Source organism: Athene noctua, chromosome Z, assembly GCF_965140245.1.
Source record: "Athene noctua chromosome Z, bAthNoc1.hap1.1, whole genome shotgun sequence".
In the NCBI taxonomy this organism is placed as follows: domain Eukaryota; kingdom Metazoa; phylum Chordata; class Aves; order Strigiformes; family Strigidae; genus Athene; species Athene noctua.
The window spans coordinates 62688322-62711212 of record NC_134077.1 but is presented as its reverse complement, the minus strand read 5'-3'; the positions used below and the strand labels follow the sequence as shown (position 1 = coordinate 62711212).

General features: G+C 42.8%; 1 protein-coding gene across 3 annotated transcripts in view; it reads left to right on the top strand.

The window, feature by feature from the left end:
• FOCAD (focadhesin) overlaps positions 1 to 22891 on the top strand; it is a 141536-nt gene that overhangs the window by 96523 nt on the left and 22122 nt on the right. For all 3 annotated transcript variants that reach the window (XM_074932293.1, XM_074932294.1, XM_074932295.1), the window contains 7 exons: positions 50 to 138; positions 2275 to 2316; positions 7605 to 7713; positions 8216 to 8332; positions 9975 to 10213; positions 11904 to 11993; positions 17919 to 18066. In XM_074932293.1, the coding sequence (XP_074788394.1) occupies positions 50 to 138; positions 2275 to 2316; positions 7605 to 7713; positions 8216 to 8332; positions 9975 to 10213; positions 11904 to 11993; positions 17919 to 18066 (834 nt within the window). The remainder of the gene's footprint in view (positions 1 to 49; positions 139 to 2274; positions 2317 to 7604; positions 7714 to 8215; positions 8333 to 9974; positions 10214 to 11903; positions 11994 to 17918; positions 18067 to 22891) is intronic.

Sequence of the window (22891 nt, the reverse complement as noted above, 5' to 3'; positions counted from 1 at the left end):
ATAAATGGCGATGTGAGATCCACTTCTGACTTATTCTGTAATTCTTCAGGGGAGGCAGGCAGAACTGGAGATGCAGTTAAAACATGGAAAAGAGGATCCTGAAGAGGTGCAGTACAAACAGTTTACAGCCTGGCTCTGGTAAGGAACTTCCTGTCTGCTCCTGATCACTTTAATGGCAGATGAGATGGCAGAGGAGGGCAAGACTTCAAGGTCAAGGCCTTTAGTTTTGCAAGTTTAAAGACTGTATGAGCACTAATGAAAAAAAACCCAAAGAACCCAACAGATACATTGACCAAGGTGAGGAGTGAGGGAGCAGGTAGAAAGAGACTGCTGGGCAACTGTGAGGATTCCCATATGTGCAAATTCACAGGTACCTTCCCCTTTACAGTGCCTGAAGCTTTGCAGTGAGCAACGGGAAGGAATGGAAAACTTTTATTTGTTTTCTGTCATGTTAAAGCAGAAGGTTTGTGCAAAGAGCAAAACTTACTTGTAGAGACTAAGTGAGTTGTCTCACTAAAAATGACTTGGTAAAAGAAATGTAAGCCATGGGGTGATGTATGTCGTAGTGAACAGAGACACTCCTCAGTTTTCATGGTAAATTGGCAGTGTTGACCCTGAGGATGTTGTTTAAAATCTAGCACATGATGCATACCCTGATAGATATCCTCAACCACTTCTGCTTCAGTCAGCTGAGGAGTGTGCCGGGATTTAGCCATGTATTTGCATAGTCAGGGGGACTAAGTGGGAAGTAGGAGGCTTCATGGAGAGAAAGAATTATGTATTCATGGACAGTATAAATGTTTATTTCTGTGCTTGTTCATAAGTGCATTGGGAACAAAGTATGTACAAACAAAACCAAAATGCCCTTTGCCCATTTCAGTCAAAAAGTTGTTACTAAGTCCCACTCAACAGAATACAAAATTTACATCTGTTGTCCAGCTCAGTCTAGGTTACAGAGTTTCACAGTAAGAACCGTTATGGTATGGTATTGTAGAAGAGATTCTTTATGTTGCAGTGGCACAATTTTCTGCTGTTACTCTCCCTGATCCCTTTCTTGATAGGGTATAAAACATTTTCCAGGTGAGAAGAATGCCTATACCAGTGCTGCTTTTTGTAGATTTTTCATGAACCAATTTCTGCTCTGTATTTCCTAAATAGCATTAATAGAAACTACGTCAAAAATGAACAGAATTCCATTTAACAGTAGAGAAAACAAAGTAGTAAGTGAACTGACAGCCTGATATTAGCCTTCATGTCTTTTCCTGTTCTCCCTTAACAGCTTGGTGCTTCGGGACTCTAACTTCAGCACCCATTATTTATTTGTGTTGCCCACTGGGTTTAACCTGATTGTTGACAGCTTGATATAAATTTAGTGTTAATGCTTTATTGTGTAAGTACTGTGCAATTTTGCATTAGTATTTGCCAAGTTGGTGTGTTTCTACTGTATATAGGTTTGAAACTGTGTGCAGAACCAGTGTGGTTATGAATGAAAGCCTGAGTAGGTTTCTTTTAAAGCCCAGATATAACTCAGTCTTATAACATACAGCATTATTTTTTGAGGCATGCATTTTTAGTCTTCTGTTCGCGTGTTGTGGAACTGTGATTGGTGTATCTTTTTTGTAGGATGACAGACATGGCCAGGGTGGTATTGTATTTATAGTCTGGAGGACTGCTTTCCTCACCCAAACCTGGCAATATAGAAGACTCACTGTATCTGCTTCTGTCTTTGTATGAATGCAAAACTAAACAAGTGCAGACAAGTAGCCTATTCTAAATTAACTACAATAATGTGTAAGAAATTATAACTACTCCTATGGCTTTCATTTAAATGAAATCATGTTACGATACTGCCTAACAGCATAACTGCCTGTAGTGGTTTACAGGTCTGTAGTAAGTGTAGGATAAATTCTTGTGGTTGTCCACTGTAAAACATTCTCATTTTATTATGCAAAGACATAGCACAGTGATCTGGAGTCTTATGTGTAGCAGCTCAAAGAACAGTTTTATGGCTACTGCGTGAACATGCATTTTACAAAAAGTGTCATAAAGTCAGCTAAGAACATTGGCAATGCACATGAGCGTACAGAAATGTTGGGTGGTACATAAGCAATTTACAGTTGTAATGCTTGTGATTAATTTGCGCTAAATCTTCTGATAGCCAGATGAGATAATTGTTAACCTAGAATGGACACCTGTAAGGCACAAGGGGAAATCACTTGAGTTCATGCTATAGTATAATGAACGTGGTATAAATTCTTCCCGTTTCTGTTGCAGGGTCAGAGATATGTTGACGGATGTCATCAAAGGCGCTTCCAAGTAAGAACTGCTAATTTACTACAGATGAGAATGAGTTTTCTTTTGTGGCGGAAGATGTAAGATAATATTTTCTGCAGTTGATTATCTGCCAGTTTCATGATGTCACATGAATGCTGTTCAGAAAAGGAACTCTTCTCCACCTTGTGCTTTTGAGATTTTTACCACTGACTGTGTTTATTAGAAGGATTGATGCCTAATGTTTTGAGTAAATCCTAGGTAGTGCTATATGTACTATTAGTCTTTTTTTAACTAGCAGACTGCCTCAAGTAGCTTCATTTATCTAGAAGTTGGTTGGTCTTTAGTGGAGTATGGGCTCTTCAAAACTGTCTCACTTTCTTGTCAAGGTGTCTGCCCAGATTCCCCCAGAGGAATGACATTCCCCCATGCCAGGAAATGACAGGTTTTCAGATTGTGACAGGCTTGTTCATTTGCTATTAGAATTAGCATGTGGCCTTCAGACAGCAATAAGTATCTTAACCTTCCTTCATAGGCTTCTAAAGTTGTTTGACTTCTTGCTTATGCTCTCCACTGGCAGCTAGCTTCCTGTTATGTTTTGCCCTTGGTTAACCTGAAATTGGCCACTTGCACCAGGTTAAGCAAAAGCATCAGAAATAGTGAATCCTCATAAGAACAAGTACGTAGAAAATCTTAAATCATACAGATGTCATCAGTGAAAGAATTACAGTGAAATCTCACAGACCATTTCAGCACTGGTATTCTTGTAAATGTGTGAAAGACTAGTGCATCTATACCAGTGCACACAGTATGGGTAACAAAAACAGGAGGAGCTTGAAGCCATGATGAAACAAGAAAATTATGATATAGTGGCTGTTACAAAAACATGATGGGATGTCTCCCATGACTGGAGTGCACCAGTTGATGGTTACAACCTCTTTACAAGAGATAGACAAGGAAGGAGAGGTGGTAGGGTGGCAATGTATGTCAGGGACTGTTATGACTGATTCGAGCACAAATACAGTGAATACAGGGTGGACTGTCTATGCGTTAGAATCAGGGGGAAGCCCAACAGGGCAGATGTTGTAAGAGGAGTCTACTACAGGCCACCCAACCAGGATAGAGAGGTGGGTGAAATATTGTACAGGCACTTAGGAGAAATCTCACAATCACTTGCCCTTGTTCTTGTGGGAGACTTAACTTCCCAGTCATCTGCTGGAAATAAAACACAGCAGAGTGGGACCAGTCCTGGAGATTCCTGGAATGTGTGGGAGATAACTTCCTGACACAGCTGCTGAGTGAACCAACCAGAGAAGGTGCCCTGCTGGATCTCCTCTTTGTGAACAGAGAAGGACTGGTGGATGATGTGGCAGTTGGAGGCCGACTAGGGTACAGCAATCATGAAATAATAGAGTTCTCTATTCTTAGAGGACAGGAGAGAGGGCAGCAGAACTGCCATCCTAAACTTCAAAAGGGCTGACTTTGTCTTGTTTAGGTATCTGCTTGAAAGGATCCCTTGGCAGATGATCCTGAAGGGTAGGGGCCCAGGAAAGCTGGACACTCTTTAAGAAGGAAGTGTTAATGGCACAGGAGCAGGCTGTCCCCAGGTGCTGTAAGAGAAGCTGACGCCAGAGAATACCACCCTGGCTGAACAGGGAGCTTTGGCTGCAACTCAGGAAGAAGAGGACAGTTTACAGCTTTTGGAAGAAGGGGCTAACCACTCACAGTGATTACAAAGAGGTTGTGAGGCTACATGGGCAGAAATCAGGAGGTCTAAAGCCCAACTAGAAGTTAAACTGGCTTCAGCAGTCAAGGATAACAAGAAATGTTTCTGTAAGTATGTCAACAGTAAAAGAAAGACCAGGGAGAGCCTCCATCCCCTGCTAGATGCAGGAGGAAACATGGTAACAAGGGATGAGGAAAAGGCTGAAGTACTTAAAACCTTCTTTGCCTCAGTCTTTAATAACAAGACTAGTTGTACTGAGGGAATCCAGCCTTCTCAGCCAGAAGACAGAGACTGGGAGAATGACCCCTCCACAATCCAGGAGGAGACAGCCAGTGACCTGCTGCATCACACAGACACACACCAGTTTATGGGCCCAGATGGGATACACCCGAGGGTGCTGAAGGAGCTGGCTGGGGTGCTCGCCAAGCCGCTTTCCATCATTTACCAGCAGTCCTGGCTGACCGGGGAGGTCCCAACAGATTAGAAATTGGCCAATATGATACCCATCTATAAGAAGGGTCAGAAGGATAATCCAGGAAATTACAGGCCTGTCAGCTCGGTGCCCAGGAAGCTGATGGAGCAGCTCATCCTGAGTACCATCACACAACACGTGGGACAGCCAGATGCTCAGGCCCGGTCAGCATGGGTTTATGAAAGGCAGGTCCTGATTGACAAACCTGATCTCCTTTTCTGACAGGGCGACCTGCTTATTGGATGAGGGAAGGGCTGTGGATGTTGTCTATCTTGACTTTAGTAAGGCTTGACTCTGTTTTCCACAGCATTCTCCTGGCAAAACTGGCTGCTCGTGGCTTGGATGGGCACACGCTTTGCTGGGTAAAAAACTGTCTGGATGGCCGGGCCCAAAGAGTTGTGGTGAACAGAGTTAAATCCAGTTGGTGGCCAGTCACGAGTGGTGTCCCCCAGGGCTCGGTGTTGGGGCCACTCCTGTTTAACATCTTTATTGATGATCTAGACGAGGGGATCGAGTGCACCCTCAGTCAGTTTGCAGATGACCCCAAGTTGGGTGGGAGTGTTGATGTGCTCGAGGGTAGGGAGGCTCTGCAGAGAGACCTGGACAGGCTGGAGCCATGGGCTGAGGCCAACTGGAGGAGTTTCCATAAGGCCAAATGCCGGGGGCTGCCCTTGGGCCACAACAACCCCCAGCAGCGCTACAGGCTTGGGGAGGAGTGGCTGGAGAGCTGCCAGTCAGAGAGGGACCTGGGGGTGTTGATTGACAGCCAGCTGAACAGGAGCCAGCAGTGTGCCCAGGTGGCCAAGAAGGCCAATGGCATCCTGGCTTGTGTCAGCAATAGCGTGGCCAGCAGGGACAGGGAAGGGATCTTACCCCTGTACTGGCACTGGGGAGGCCGCCCCTTGATTCCTGTGTTCAGTTTTGGGCCCCTCACTACGAAAAGGACATTGAATGACTCGAGCGTGTCCAGAGAAGGGCAACGAAGCTGGTGCAGGGTCTGGAGCACAGGTCGTACGTGGAGCGGCTGAGGGAACTGGGGGTGTTTATTCTGGAGAAGAGGAGGCTGAGGGGAGACCTCATTGCCCTCTACAGCTCCCTGAAAGGAGGTTGCAGAGAGATGGGGATGAGTCTCTTTAACCAAGTAATAAATGATAGGACAAGAGGGAATGGCCTCAAGTTGCACCAGGGAAGGGTTAGACTGGATGTCAGGAAGCATTTCTTTACAGAACAGATTGTTAGGCATTGGAATGGGCTGCCCAGGGCAGTGCTGGAGTTATCCCTGGAGGTTTTTAATAGTCGAGTTGATATAGCACTTAGGATCTGATGTAGTTGAGAACAGTCAGTGTTAGTTTAATGGTTGGACTAGGTGATCTTCAAGGTCTTTTCCAACCTAGAGGATTCTGTGAAATACTTCTGCAAGTTGAGAGTTGTGGAGGTTTTAATTAAGACTTTTCATAAACATTATATGTTTTTCTGTTTTAACTTATCATTGTTCAGATATTTAAAATATTCCCAGCTGTTTCATTGCATTGCATGTCAGTCCATCTCAAAGGAGTCTGTTAAAGAGGGGTGAAATTGGAAGATCTGTTTGGTATTTTAGCTACTCAATAAATACCTTTGTTCAGGTAAGGTAGAATGAGATAGATAAAGGAGGACCAACATTATAAACTCTGAATGTATCGTATTCTTTCTCAGATTTGAAGGTATGTTTTTAGTTGTAGGAGTTCCATAGCAAAACTTGTTGAGATAGATTCATTGCCTAATTTAGGACAGAGTGGTGAATTTTCTTTAGGTAACAACAGAAGGTTTTCCTGTGTATAGATCACATCTCTAGAACTTCTTGTGTTTACTGACTTTCTTGTAAGACAGTACTGGGTCTTTTCCCCATACTTCAATAGATTAAGACACTGCTCTTTTTCCTCCTGGCACTTGTTAGGATGATTATTTTTACCTTCATTAAATTAAAGCCTCCAGCTTTCATGAGTGTTTAGATTTAGAAGTTTTTCTCTGAGATTTTATACATAAGATTAGGAAATTATTTAAGGCAAGAGATACAGGGAGATTTCAGAGAACTTAGTTAAGCACCTATTTGTAATTACTTGTAGGTATCTCATATCTGAAAGGAAATAATTTCTCTGTTCCAGACAGGAGATGTCAGTAACATTCCACTAAGACCTGAGTCTTATTTTAAAAAGCAAATGAGAAATCCAGAGAGCACTTTTATTGTGAAAATGAGATTGTTGGATCTGGAACAAATACCTAAATTTGCAGTGTAGGTGTATTCTTCTAGAAACAGTTGAGGAAGTTTTTAGAAATGGAAGACTGATGCAAAAAGCGTAGTACATTCTCTACTGGTCTAGTATAAGACTGCAAGCTGTCTAGTATGGTTGTATTGTTCAGCTGCTATTGTAAAACAGCTAAGAGAGTTCCATCAGGATTATATTGCAATACATTTTTCTGGAAATGACCGGGATATTGGCATTATCTTTTCATGAAACTCAACACAACTATATTCCCTCTTTTATCTGAAGGGAGCACACTTTTTTTTGTGAGTTCCTTAAAAGTAAAGATTTGCACTGTACTAGAAGTTAGTACTCTGTCATTTTCCAATATGATAAAGTTTTCATAGCATATAGGATTAATTCAAAAGTTTTTTGTTAAAGCTGAACTTTCAGTGATGGCTGCTCTGCTAAATCTCCTGAACAGGTGCTGTTGCAGTGAAATGACACCTGCCTGTCTAGCATTCTCTGAAGAACTTTTTTGTTGTCTTGTTAGAGATGGTACTAGCTAAGTCCAACTGGTGCATTTCTGTGAGTGCTACTTGCTCTGCAGAGTGGCAGTCCTCGTAGTGGAAGTAAGCTTCTGTTTTCATACAACTTTTTGTGTGCTCAGCTTTATATAAATGGCAAAGACGAAAAAAGACAGAAACCCTTCTCTCCCCCATTCTTTCTTGAATTCCTGAAGATGAAATGTGATAGACTTTTGCTGAGCTAGAAGACAGCCCAATGAAGCTGCTAGGTACAAAGACTTTCTCTCCTGGACCACCTGTAGCATAACTTACCTGCATTGAGATACATGTTTTGTTACCTACATCTCTATTATGCTTCTTAACTGTTGGCCTTTTTTTTTGTCCAGAGACAGCCCAGTGGTGAAAGGAAACTCTATTTTTGCCTTGACTGGTCTTGCAGTTGCAGTAGCCAAACATGAAAGCAGCCTTTCCTCAGACACTGAAGAGATGCCTGAGGTGAGTCAATCTGGGAAAGGGAACCTTTACTCTTAGTGTAATATAATGAAGCAATATGACCAGGTGTTTGAGGAGCTGGTAAGTGAATGTGAAGTAATTCACATTTTGAAGTTACAATTTCACCTTGCTCAGTGAATGCCATCTGGTAGCTTCTGTGTGGTCTATACAAAAGCAGTTAGAGTGCGTAGGCACCTTCTTGCAAGAAACATAATGACTAACACATTTGTTGGTTTTGACAGATAAGATAGAGGTCTAGTGAACACTAAAACCCAGCCAGCCTCTTTTGTCATCATTTTTGCTTTCACTGAATAGTTTCTGAACAAAAGTAGTGTCTTGAGGGTCACCATTGGCAAGTAAATTGTGCTGCTTACTGTACATAAGAATAACAAAAGAATGTCATTCCTAATGGATCGTGGCTGGAACATCAGCTGCTGAGCTTCTGTTCAGGTAGGACATGATTTAAGAAAAAGTAACTATGAATATTTGGGTTTGATTTTTGCAGACTGAACCTGATTTTCTTCCTACAAAACACTGGATTTCTATGGTCACAGAGACCCTCTTTAGCATTGTGAATAGCCGCTATCACCCTAAAGGTCAAGTCTTCCCTTGGTTCTACCAGGTATGTGTCGTAGTGTTACAGGCAAGAGAATATATCTGTATTTCATACCTGGAATTCTTAGCGTGGAGTATCCTGGTTCTGTTTGCCCCGTAGTACTGGTAATACAGGAGAATCAAACATTTTCTTGCTTTTGTTCTTTTTCTTTCATTGTGTTTTCTGCTTGTATTTGGGTCTGCCTTGACTTTTTGTCTTGATTACCAAAACAGTGAACACATGTGAGCATACATGAATGAAGGAAATTTTAAGAACAAAAAAAATCTTCAAAACCTAGAGTGTTAGAAATGTTATGTACAAAACAAAACCTTCTAACATGAACAGACACTCCTCAGACCACACTATCAAACTCTTCAGTGATTCTGACACCATTCCTTAGGGCTCTGAAATGCATACTTTGTCAAAATCTAGTAGTTGTGGAGCCAGCAATGCTTATTTTACAGTACCTCTTGAACCCCCAAGGGCCAGTAAAAGTTGAATCATATGTACTTGCAGTGTAATAACCAGCCTGAAATTCTCAGGCCACATAAGTAACAGACAGTTCTTAAGTAGAACCTGGAGACAGACAGAAAGCTTAGTATAGACCTTAACAAATAGGTATTGCTAACTCTTGACTATCTGTGGTCAGCCAGATTGTGGATTCTTTGTGTCATGGATGCAGAAGGGAACTTGCATCCTACAAGGCCAAAGACCAACCTGCTAATGTATCAAAATGTTTTGTAACCATAACTTTAGTAACTGTATTCATGAACTGTGTTTAGTCCAGTAGTGAGATGTTAGTGCAAAAAAGCTGAAAACTACCAATGGACCCAAGTCAGCTCTGGCTGGATTCTAAAATCCACTCTGTTTAAAAAAAAAAAAAAAAATCTTATACTTGTAAAATTTTAAGGCACACAATAAAAATCACTGTCTTGCAGAGTGCCTTGCATCCTGAGGGGATTTTTTTCTTTTGCTTTTCAGAGTTGCACATGGAAGTTGATAAATATACATCAGGCTATTACTTATAATCCGTCCATTTCTTTATAGGTAGAGGTAGCTGTATGGATTTTACCTTTTGAAATAGAAAGGAATTAAAGACCTTTGTAAGATATCTATCTTCTAGAAAGCATTTCTACTGGTTATCTTGCAAGATCTCATGATATTTTGTCATCTTAGGTGTGATGCTTTTTAGGTAGTGCTTTTTCCAACTTGCTAAATTCTTGATTTGTTATAATTACAGAAGTACATTAACATCATGGCTGGTTTCTTTTTGCCATTCTGATCATACTGTTGGATATTTTAACAAGCAAGGTGAAAATTAAAATAGACCAACGTATATGTGCAAACTAGCTGTTAAATTCTAGTTGCATCCTGTCTTATCCTTTGTTTACAGTTTCATACTTAGCAATATTATTTACACTCAGAAATTATATTCTGAATTGCTCTAGCTTTAAGCTGTTAGCAAGGTAAGGCAAATGGAAAAGTTACCATAGGCAAATCCATGAAATAACTGTTTATTGCCGAATTGCAGTACATCTGTGCTGCTGTTTGCTGTATAGGTGTTTATTTTAAATTCCTGAAGTGCTGAGTGTTACTACCTGGAAATGAATTTTTATTTCCCTCCCTCAAGAGGAAAAGAAAAAAGAAGTTGTTCTTTATGTTTTTCTAGAAATCCTACTCTGGTGAAAATACTGCTAGTATTATAGCTCGTTCCTGTGCAGCCACTGCTTTGTCTCTCCTGGTGCCAGTATTCATTGTATCATGCAAGGAGAAGGTTGAGGAGGTCCTGAATATGCTGACTGACAGGTTACCTGGGAAACCAAACGCTGATGAGTCTCAAGCTGTTCAGATACACGTGGGCCTTGGTTTGGGGATGTTTATCTCACGTTTGTATGAAGAAAAAGTCAGGTAAGGATTACCATATGTAATGTAGGTGTGCAGAGTAACTTACTTTTCCATCATGTGGCCTTAAGTTCTGAGGAATTAAAGCATTTACAAATCATAGGGGGCTTTGCAACCTTTTCTAAAAGGTGTCTTTTATTATCAGTCTTCACCCTCCAACACCCCCCACCCCCTCCCTAGTGCTGTCCTGGATGCCTTGCCATTCTTTCATGATGAATGATTAATTTTCATAATATTCTAAGGTACATGTGCAAAGCAGTCAGCTGGAAGAACCACACATATGCTTTTAAAGGGAACTGGCTGCCCTAGGAGACTTAACTGTAAAACAATTCACAGTACTCATCAGTTCTTTTCTAAGTGGTGCTCTGGACACTGGATAGTGTCCACTTATATCGTGTGTGTTAGCATGTGGGGATGGAGCTACAACAGAAGTAGTGTAGTGAGCTGTCTTTAAGGTGTGCTCTTACAGCTATGTTGGGACAGATACTCTGAAGCTGCTAGAAAATGCCTCCTTTATAGAAGGGTTGGCCTCAGTTGCAGACTCCAGAGAAATTAAGAAGTAGGTTTGGCTTTATACTCCTCCAGCTTCTTGACTACTAGGGATTCTGTCTGCCTGTATACCCATGATAAATGTTTAATTGGTGCACAAGCACAAGTATCAAACAGGTTTGGCTGTCAGTTGTTAATTTACTCAGTAAGCTAATGTTTCCAACACACCTGCCTTTGTTAAAACACTGTGCAGCATGGCTCTGTTCTGGTCTTTGTGCTTTGATGTCTGGATGCCTTGATGTCTCTGACTCAGCCACATAAATTGGGGATGGACTGTCTCTGGATGATTAGTCAGTGGTGGCAACTGGAATACACACAAGCATCAAAAGGCTCTTAAAGAGAATGTTGTTAGATCAGCTTAGTATTTTGGAGTATATGAATCTTTATTTCCGGTTTTCTCTGGTGGGTTTTTTTGGGGGTTTTTTTGGGTTTTTTGTTTTGTTTTTTGTGAGGAGTGTTGAAATTAATAAATTTATCTAAAAATTTCTTATGGACTACCTCAGTTTTTACTCTTCCAGTGCCCTTCATAACTTCTAAGCTTAATCTCAAACATTTTTCCAAGCATTGACTTGCACCATCAGCAGAACCTGTAGGGATGTAGCTATAGCTAATACCAAATTGTAGGGTTTGCATTAGAGATGTCCTGTTCACTAAGAAGACTGTATATATTTTCTGAGAAGGGAGTTCTTATGACATCTTTGCAGTGAGTTATAAATGCTTCCTTTTTACCAGTAAGTTAGGCAGAGAGATGAAGAGATTAATTTATAGAGTTAGTATCTACAAATGTAATGAATTTTCAGCTTATAAATAGTTAACAGGTCTAGCTGAGATCATGTTCTATAAGTATCTTCCTCCTATTCTCTGGCATGTTTTACAAATTATGGGTGCTGGGTTTCTTTCTGGGTGTTGTAGCAATAATAGTTGCCAGTTAAGGTCTGAATATATTTTTATTATTTGTACATGAATATGTTCATGTGTATGTGATACAAATGACCAGTCACATCTTTACTGCTTACAGACTAGTATGAGAACCTGTGTTAAGACTGACATGTTCAGTCTTAACAGGAGGTGGTTTAATATTGTACATGATTTAAAGAGCAGAGCTGTATTTTGGAATTTTTTTTTTTCTGTTGTTTTGGTTTTGTAGTGAGGTACCCAGTCAACATATGAGCTTAGTTCTAATGAAGTCTCTGAATGCGCTGGAAGACTGCTGCTTTGACACCAGCCTGGAGTACAAGTGAGTTTGCTTCATTACTGATGATATTTTGTTATACTTTGAGCACCACCTTTTTAATGCATGCTTCTGTTTCTTAATTCTACACAGAAGAGTATAAGAGTAGGGTAAGAAGACAGCCTGCTCTGAGTACTTACATAGAATCACCAACTCATGCAGGCTGTCAAGGATCTTTGGAGGTCCACATCCCTCCCCAAACAGAGTCAGCCATGGACTTGGACTACGTTGCCTGAGGCTTTACAGTCGGTTTCAAACCCTCAAGACTGGAGATGGCACAACACCTCTGGGCCCTGGCTGCACTTCTGGGCTGTCCTTACATCCCTGAGAATGTCTGGTGTTTCAGCTTGTGCCCCCAGCCTCTCGGCCTCCCATGGTGCAAGAGCCCAGCTACATCTCCTCAGTCATTTCCTGTCAGTGCTGGAGGTGCTGTTGGGTGCCCCCAAAACCATGCCTTCTCACAGATGAACCAGCTGTGGCCCCACAGCCTCTGCTCTCAGGGCAGCAGATCCAGCCTCTCTGGCTTGGTAGCCTCCACCAACTTGTTCCAGTTTTGTTGGTGTCTTTCAGACGGTATACCAGGTGTGTTGGTGAGCACAGAGTAGAGGGCTAATCCTTCCCCTGGCTCTCATGGCTGTGTCCTGTTCATGCTGCCGACACACTGGTGGCCCTCATTGCTGCCTGGGTGCATGTCTAGCCCAGGCTCAGCTTGCTGCCCACCAGTGCCCAAGGCTGTCCCCAAGAGCTGATGGCCAGCCCCTCTAGTCCCGGCCTGTCTGTTGCCAGGTGTAGGACTTTGAGTTGGTGTTTGTCAAATTTCAGGATGTTCCTGCTGCTTTATTCCCCTGTGTACCATCTCTTCTAAATGAGTGTGTTCTTAAATAAATAAGTATATAATACTTTATATATGAACGTATAGGAGTGTGTGTATGTATCTATAATAACACACACATACATGCAGTTTTTTCTGTACAGTCCCTAGCGCAAGGTGAAAAGAAGCAATGACCACCACTGCTAATCCCTGCTAACCTACAAGTAAAAAGCTTGGGCATGTGTAGATACCAGCAGCTTTAGGAGCAGGGTTGCTTATCTTACCCATACATGTTCATGTTAATATTAATGAAAGATGTTTTTGAAAGTCCTTTGGTGCTCTTGGGTCTTTGACAGGTTGTTCAGTGAAGTCTAGCTGCTTCTGCGTTGTTGGAGCCTGTTACTGGAATGTGCATGTGTGTACAATAGAGTGTGACCCCTGGAAGCGGCTGCCTCTCCCATGGCATATTTATCTAGGAGAGCCAGTCTGTTAATTTAACAGCTGTGGATGATGTGTTGAATACTGGGTAAAACAAATATATTTCACTTAACCAACTGAGGTTATGCCTCAGATGACCAAAAGAGAGGAGCAGCCCACCAGCAGGGCAAGAAATTATTGAAAAGTATTGCAGAATTACTAGCACTGTCAAACTTGGAAGAATCAAACAATAAAACACATGCATCAGTTGCTATTAAACAACTATCATAGCATAGTACTGTGTGTCTTCCACAGTAGTCATTTCCCTTTTAAATCAGGGAAGGAACTGCAGTTATGTTGTGTGCCTCCATGCGAGTACATAGGGTTTTAGTTGATGTTGAATGTTGTTCTGCCCAGCTCTTCCCGGTTCATTGAAAACAGAGAAATAATTCCTGTTTGTCTTTGCCCTCCTCTTCTGCAGTGGACCTTCTGAAAAGCTGTGAGGGATCATAGCTGCACGCTACTGGGTTGTGAACTTGCATAACTTAGGATTTGGGTTGCCTCTTGAGTGGCACACGGTGGCCACATGGTACAAAAGGGGCTGTATCAGCTGCATTTGTTGCTTGTTTGTGCAACCCGTTAGCTGGAGATAAGTGCTTCACAGAAAGTCGAACTAAACTTCTCTGTCAGCAAGAGTTTGCCAGAAAAATATGAAACGATGGCAAGCAGGAGAGGGAAGATTGGAGGGTGGGTAGTTTTTTATGCCAGGCATAATGGCTACTTTTTTAAAAGTTTAATGGTAAGTTGATGTCTAGTGTGAGCACTCTGTGAACAAAGAAGTAATGTAAAACTGTACATGTTACAGACTTGTCCAAGTCTGGGATTTGTCCACTTTCCAAAGCAAGGACTCTTCCAGCCTTTTCACCCATTATGATAAGCCTGGTCAACAGTGGGATGTAAGCTTTATGCTGACCTTTTCATCAGTTTTTCACCCATGCTAAAGTGGCGATTCTTTTTTGCCATTAAAATAGGTTGCACGTTATTAGGTCTGTTATGTGGCACAGATGTGGGAGGATGGATTTGCCTTTTTCCTGAGTGCCAGCAGTAATCACACCCTCTCCAGCGGCTGCTATTGATTTTACATATGGCTAAGAGGTCTGTTGGTATCAGCCTGACTCCCTGCAGGGCATGGGGAGCTCTGCAGGGCACTGCCATCTGGGCTTGTGCTGCCCCCTGCGCCCTGCCACACAGCCGTAAACTTGTGCAATGTGGCATGTCTCCTGATGGGTTTAGATAATGTGCCACTCTGTTCTGTAACAGACTTCTCCAGGGTGTTATGTGAGACATCTCATACACTGAAGGATGTCATCAAGAAAGGGGTTTTTAATGAATTTTTGTTTTGCTTTGTTTTTCTACCTTGAGTGTCTAGGTAAGAAAGTGCTTTATCAATGCATGTGCTGTGCAAACTGGAGCTGACACAACCATGCTTCCCTGATTATGTCAGCCTTCATAGGGATGTTGTTGTTATATACCATTTTTGTTATTTAGTTAGGAGAATTCTCTCTTCAAAACTGAAGGGGAGAAGAGCTAAGAGGAATAAAGAAAACAGAGTAATTTTCAATAAGCAGTAAGGAATCTCCCTGAGCCAGTGCTTTAGCTTGGTGAGAGTCCACTTATGTTCCGTAAGAATCTCTATGTCTGTATAAGTTGCTTGAAATACTGTGAACTTTCCTCTCAGTAAAGGTCACTGTGGGAATAATGCTTGTAAGCCAGTAGTCTTTTATCTGCTGTAATCACACAGGACCAAAAAAAGCCCACCTGAGAATCTTTTAAAGGGGGAAAAACATTTCATATGGTTAGCATGTTAATATGATACTTCTGCAGTTTTCAGCGGAAACGATTTCATAGATTGCAGATCCTTAGAAGCTTTGCAGTTACTCCTGATTTTGAATGGAATGCACTCAGACATTATCAAGATGAGTGGACCTTAAATCTGCCCTTATGTTAGACAGAAACCGAAGTAACTATGTTTTAAAAATACACTGATGGACACTTCTCAGTATACACATCCATGGAAAGGGTGCATGACAGGTGATTTAGACAGGTTTTGTGCTACCTGGTTTTGACAGACTAACTGAATGTAGAAGCTATATAATGGCTCATTTTTTTATCCCAAGCCCAACTTACATAGAGCATAGGTTCAACAAGCATGTACATTCATGACTGCTGACTTTTCCATTTATTCCTGTAGGTTATAGTGAGTAGATTTTTGTCAGATGGACCACAGTGTTCTAAGGAAAAATAATAAACACAGATTTTTTTAAAAAAATCAAAGGCAGAGTTCCAGTTGTAACAGAAGAGCATACAGATAACAAACATAGCAGTACATATGGTCCCTGTATTGGAAGGTTTTGCTTCCCCACCTCCCTGCAAAGAAAGACAGACGTGTTGAAGATTGGGTTAACACTGATATTTTGAAAGGTTTGCATGTAAAAAGTTTTTTGAGAATACCAAGGGGCAGTAGAGTTTTCTGACTCGCCTTACTACATTTCCCATATTGGGGATGAATTCTACAAGACCTTCGGCTTTTTTGTATAAAGTTACTGCGTAGCAGAACTAGCTTGTGTCTGTAAGAATAAGTATTCTTACAGACACAGAGAAATATTGAGCAAATAATGAACACTGATACATGTTGAGTGAAGATACGGTAAAGAACAAATTATTATGAAATTTGAAATACATAGTAGCCTTCTTTTAAATTGCTGTGTGGTGCATTAAACTGACTTGTTTTTTATGTTTTTTTTTTCAAGGTCAGTAGCTGTTTGATTTGACCTTAAGGCATTTTCAGTCAAAACTGTCATCAGCTTCTATATTGTTCTTGCAGAAATCTATCAAACCCACTGATCTCGGATTATCAGGAAAATAATCAGTCTGCCTTCATCCTAAAATGCAAACCTTTTATTTCGTTTCATAATTTGATCATGAAGTTGTTCCTTCTATGATGTGTTGAACTGTACTCCCTGTAGACTGCCAGGTTACATTATTGAGATAAATGACAGATTCAAAGATGAGTCATGACAGGAGTGTAGTATGTCTGATGAACTGGCAGTAAAACACTTAAAACATGCTGGAAAATCTGAGATAGCATGTGGATGAAAGTGTGCTTAAATATTAATTTTGTATAGATCACAAGCAGGGTGGCTAAGTGAAAACAATTGCTAGTTACAAAAAGAAGAGAAGGGCGGGTGAAGTTTTACTCTTGCTTCGGTCCCCACTTATGTTTTGGGTCTTTCCCAAGAGTTAACAATACAAAAAATTGTAACTTTAATTAGGAACTTTTGTTTTTTATCTGTGAATTTTTATCAGCAAGCAGTGGTGTAAAATTGTGTATAGTACTTTTGCATATAAGCCATGTCCTTCTTTTGTTGGTTGTTCATGAATTCAGATATTCCAGTTACTTCGAAATGTTGTTTCCAAAGGTTGCTGGGAAAAGCTGCTGCTGAGATGCCACTCCAAGTCTTCTAGCCATGCTCATCATCCCCAGTTGCTGAAAACCGTTAGCTTATAAATATGACTGAAGTTATTCTCAGAAGTTTCTTTTTTACTTAGCTTGCCTAGGATCCTAACCATGTTCACTGGATTGCTCACTACATGAAGTGTCTGTCATTGGCATGCTCAGGGAGATGCACAAGGGGAAAAAGTATTAATCTTCAGATAAGAGCTGCTACTTTAAGTTATTGTGTATGTGTGCCACTGAGAGATCACCTTCAGAGCAGTGAGTATCTGCTATGCTTTTAGTGTCTTATGATGGCAGTCAGAACTGTTTGGGAATTTCATGACAGAATTTTTCAGTATTATGACTGATAGCTTGTGGAAACTGAAACTTGTGGGAGCACAGGTGCTAAGTTTGCTAAGAGTTCTCTGGTCCAGAGTGGAATTTCTGGTCAAATATGAAAAAGAGGCAAAGACTGTGAAGCTTTTCCTGCCAGCTGCCCTATTAAATAATGTACTTTGAAGCTGTGTTCTTCTTGTTGCAATTCTGAGTATTCTCAGCTTCAAACTGAGTTGTGCTGGATACGTCTGCCCTGTTGAAGCTGGTCTTCTGTTACATATGCATATTTTAGTATATAGGAGTTAGAACGTATACCTGATGCTCATGCTCTGAAATGCAGATGAATACCTTAACCTGTACAGCCATCTTAGCCATTCTCTGGCTTAATCACCAATTTAATTACTTTTGCAAACTGGAACACTTTCTTCAGGAATCTGATAGCAACAGACCCTACTACAGCCAGTGAACGTGCAGTTAGTATGTTTAACTGGATATCGGAGTTTGGATATAAGTATAAATCAGATATAGAAGTTTGGATCCATACTTCCTTCATACTAGTTGATGTGCTTGTTAATGGGCCTGTTGGTTCCTAAGGGGCAGTTGGAATAAAGAGGCTGTATGTATAGGATTTATTATTTTAAACACACATTTTCTTTTTAGGCTTTTCTTTCATCCTGTGTCTTACAAACAGCATCACCCATGTGGGAAATACAAGTAATTTGTAAAATTGACTGTGATAAGTAGTTATCACAAGGCTAGTTACTAGGCAGGGTCAAGAGGTCTTTTTGCTCACCAACACACATTGGAGTGAAAAGATTGTTCAGAGCAGCCAAAGCATGCTTAATCCTTTATCTTTTGTCTTCTCTTTAAGCCCTGGATGTATTTTGGGAGTAGGACTTGTTCTTTCACTCATGAGTCACAGCAGCCAAACAGAATTGCGAGTGCATGTTTCCACTTCACTGCGAAAACTCTGCAAATACCTGGACAGCAGTGAGGACCAATGCCGATCAGTCCAGGAGGTATGACTTATTTTATCACACATTCTAAATCTTCCTTTTACTTTGGTGCCTCTTTTTAATAACTCTAGACTTTTTGCTGGAGCTTTATATCTGTAGTACTGGAATGCTTGGTTTCTGTTATTTCTTTGACAATAAATAGTTTTATATCTGCTGAAGAAAACAATAATACTAATAATAGAACAAGCTGTGGTGCTGCTCAAACATTAAGAAACTGCCTGAAAAGACAACAGACATCATTCTTTAAAGTGCTTCTTTAATTCCTGAAGCTCAAATTATATTGTTGAAAGATAATCAGAGTCCTGAGTAACTGTGGATATGTGTTTCTCTTATATACAATTGTTTACTGCTCATCTGATCTACTAGAAAGCAGACAGCAAGTTACTGTCAGAGAGACCCTTAATGCTAATACCTCCTTCCTCAATGTAACTTATTTTTCCTTCTCTGAAAGCTGCTGTCACTAGCTAATGTGAATCTTGGACTTCTGAATGCTGCTAGGGCCCCGTTTGCTGTTATAACTATGTTTTGCAGACTTAAATTGAGCTCTGCTAAGTTTGAGCATGTATTTCAGTTTATTTTCATAGAATCACAGAATGGTTTGGGTTGGAAGGGACCTTAAAGATAATCTAGTTCCAACCCCCTGTCATGGGCAGGGACACCTTCCACTAGACCAGGTTGCTTAAAGCTCCATCCCTTGAACAACCTGGCCTTGAACACTGCCAGGGAGGGGGCATCCACAATTTCTCTGGGTAACCTGTTCCACTGTCTCACCACCCTCATGGGAAAGAATTTCTTCCTTACATCTAATCTGAATCTACCCTCTTTCAGTTTAAAAGTGCTACCCTTCCTCCTATCACTACACTCCTTGTTAAAAGAGTCCTTCACCATCTTTCCTATAGGCCCCCTTTAAGTCCTGGAAGGCCGCTGTAAGGTCTCCCTAGAGCCTTCTCTTCTCTGGGATGAATAACCCTAACTCTCTCAGTCTGTTCTGATAAGCAAGGGGCTCCAGCCCCTGATCATCTCCGTGGCCTTCCTTGGGACCTGCTTGGGCAGGTCCATGTCCTTCTTACGCCACGGACCCCAGAGCTGGACACAGTACTCCAGATAGAGTCTCACAAGAATGGAGTGGAGGGGGAGAATCACCCTCCTTGGCCTGCTGGCCACCCTTCTCTTGATGTAACCCAGGATAGAGTTGGCTTTCTAGGATGCAGGCGCACATTGCTGGCTCATACTTAGCTTTCTATCCACCAACATGCCCAAGTCCTCCACAGGGCTGCTCTCAATCCACTCATCAGCCAGCCTGTATTTGTGCTTGGGATTGCCTTGACCCATGTGCAGGACCTTACACTTGGCCTTGTTGGAAGGTTTCCACATGCCCACCTCTCAAGCCTCTCCAGGTCCCTCTGGATAACACATTCCTTCCCTCCAGCTTGTCAACTGTACCACACAGCTTGGTGTCATCAGCAAACTTGCTGAGGGTGCACTTAATCCCACTGTCCATGTCACCAGCAAAGATGTTAAATAGCGCCAGTCCCAATACCAACACCTGAGGAATGCCTCATCACTGCTCATCACCACTCTCCAGTTGGACAACAGCAAGTCGTTGGGTGCAACCGTCCAGCCAATTCCTTCTCCACTGTCAAATCCACGTCTTTCCAATTTAGAGACAAGGATGTCGTGCACGACAGATGCTTTGCACAAGTCCAGGTAGATGACATGAGTTGCTCTTCCCTTATGCACCAATAATGTAACCCTGTTGTAGAAGGCCACCAAATTTGTCAGGCACAATTTGCCCTTGGTGAAGCCGTGTTGCTGACACCAGTCACCTCCTTATTTTCCATGTGTCCTAGCATAGTTTCCAGGAGGATCTGCTCCCTGATCTTGCCAGGCACAGAGGTGAGACTGACTGGCCTGTAGTTCCCTGGGTCTTGCTTTTTTTTTTTTTCTTTCCACTCTTTAAAAATTGGAGTTATGTTTCCCCTTTTCCAGTCAGATGGAACTTCACTGGACTGCCACGACTTCTCAAGTATGATGGATAGTGGCTTAACCATTTCGTCCATCAATTCCTTCAGGACCTGTGGATGCATCTCATCTGGTCCCATGGACTTGTGCACCTTCAGGTTCCTTAGATGGTCTCAAAACTGATCTTCTCCTGCAATGGACAGTTCTTCATTCTCCTAGTCCCTGCCTTTGCCTTCTGCATTTTTGTGTGTGGCTGGAGCACTTGTTGAAGACTGAGGCAAAAAAGTCATTGAGTACCTCAGTCTTCTCCCTGTCTGGGGTAATCAGGTGTCCCCTTTCCTTCCAGAGGGGTCCCACATTTTCCCTAGTCTTTCTTTTATAGAAAGATGTACCTATAGAAACTCGTTGCCATCGATGTGAGTGGTTGAAGTCCCCCAGGAGGACCAGGGCTACTAAACGTGAGGCTGCCCCTATCTGTCCATAGAGGGACTCGTCTGTTTGGTCTTCCTGGTCAGGTGGCCTGTAGCAGATCCCCACTATAACATCTGTCCCTGCCCTTCCTTTAATCCTGACCCACAAGCTCTTGGTTGGTGTGGTGGTTTAGGCCCTGACAGGATCCAAGACCATGCTGCTGTTGTCCCTCCCCTGCTCTCGGACCAGACGGGGCAGGGAGTGAGATACAAAACCCAGGGTTGAAATAAAGAAAAATTTAATACAACAGTGTAACAAATAATAAACCAAACAACAACAGCAACAATAACAGTAATAAGAATGAGCAGAATAAGAGACATACCGCAGAGAGTACAGCAGGTGAGGGTACCAACCATAAACACCACACGTCCCCGCAGCTCAGCTCTTTCTGCGCTTGGTGCCTGGATCTGACATCAGCATGGTATGAATAACCCGGCTGGAGATCCCTTCCCCCTTCTCTGCTGGGGAAACTTAGCCCTATCCTAGCTGAATCAAGACATAATCCACCCTTTATTCTATACCATCTGCATCATGTCCAGCTGCCATTTAGCAGTTAACAATAACAAAACAATTAACAAAGGCACAATATAATTCACAGCATGTTCTCACTCAAAATCAAGTCCCCCTGTGGTACGCATCGGACCTCTCCGTTGTCCTGCATCACCCACCAGGTGCAACCAGGTCCTTGAGCAAAAGCAATCCCGTGGATGGGTTTGCCTTTGCCTGGCACAGGACTAACCTAGACCATTTTCCCCAGTACATTCCTCATGTGCACCACAGGGACTTTATCCCCATCTACAGCACGTGGAGGTTTTGACTGAGCTGGGCCAGCTTGACTGGCAGATCCTCTTGTGTTGACTAGCCAGGTGGCCTTTGCTAGATGCATGTCCCAGTCTTTGAAGGTCCCACCTCCCAGTGCTTTCAATGTGGTTTTTAACAGTCCGTTGTAGCGCTCGATCTTCCCAGAGGCTGGTGCATGGTAGGGGATATGGTAGACCCACTCGATGCTGTGCTCTTCTGCCCAGGCACTTATGAGGTTGTTTCGGAAGTGGGTCCCGTTGTCTGACTCAATTCTCTCTGGGGTGCCGTGTCGCCACAGGACTTGGGTTTCAAGGCCCAGGATGGTGTTCCAGGCGGTGGCGTGGGGCGCTGGGTAAGTTTCCAGCCATCCAGTGGTTACTTCCACCATTGTGAGCACGTGGCGCTTCCTTTGGCGGGTCTGTGGCAGTGTGATGTAGTCGATCTGCCAGGCCTCTCCATATCTCTATTTCAGCCATTGCTCTCCATTCCGCTGGGGCTTCACCCGCTTGGCATGTTTGATTGCAGCACACGTCTCACATCCGTGGATGATCTCTGCAATGGTGTCAACGGTGAGGTCCACCCCTCGATCTCGAGCCCACCGGTATGTTGCATCTCTACCTTGGTGGCCCGAGGTCTCATGGGCCCACCGGGCTATGAACAGTTCACCTTTGTGCTGCCAGTCCAAGTCCACCTGAGCCACTCTGATCTTAGCAGCTTGGTCTGCCTGCTGGTTGTGTCGATGTTCATCAGTGGCCCGACTCTTGGGTACATGGGCATCCACATGGCACACCGTCACAACGAGGTTTTCCACCCGGGCTGCAATGTCCTGCCATACTTCAGCAGCCCAGACGGTTTTACCCTTACGTTGCCAGTTGCTCTGTTTCCATTGCTGCAACCATTTCCACAGGGTATTTGTCACTGCCCACGAGTCGGTGTAGAGGTAGAGCCTCAGCCACTTTTCCTGCTCAGCAATATCCAAAGCAAGCTGGATGGCTTTCACCTCTGCAAACTGGCTCGATTCACCCTGTCCCTCAGCAGCTTCAGTGACCCGTCGTGTGGGACTCCATACAGCAGCCTTCCACCGTCGATGTTTTCCCACAATGCGACAAGACCCATCAGTGAACAGGGCATATCGCTTCTCCTCATCCGGCAGCTCGTTATATGGTGGGGCCTCCTTAGCACGTGTCACCTCCTGTTCTGGTGACATCCCAGAGTCTTTGCTCTCTGGCCAGTTCATGATCACCTCTAATATCCCTGCGCGGCTGGGGTTCCCTATTCGAGCCCGTTGTGTTATCAGCGCAACCCATTTACTCCACGTGGCATCTGTTGCATGATGTGTGGAGGAGGCCTTTCCTTTGAACATCCACCCCAGCACCGGCAGTCGGGGTGCCAGGAGGAGCTGTGTTTTAGTGCCGACCAGTTCTGAGGCAGCTCGAACTCCTTCATATGCTGCCAGTATCTCCTTCTCAGTTGGTGTGTAATTAGTATTAGTGTATAATTCAGAGCCTTTGTATCCCCGGCTCCAAAAGCCTAGAGGTCAGCCTCGGGTTTCCCCAGGTGCTCTCTGCCAGAGGCTTCAGGTAGGGCCATTCTC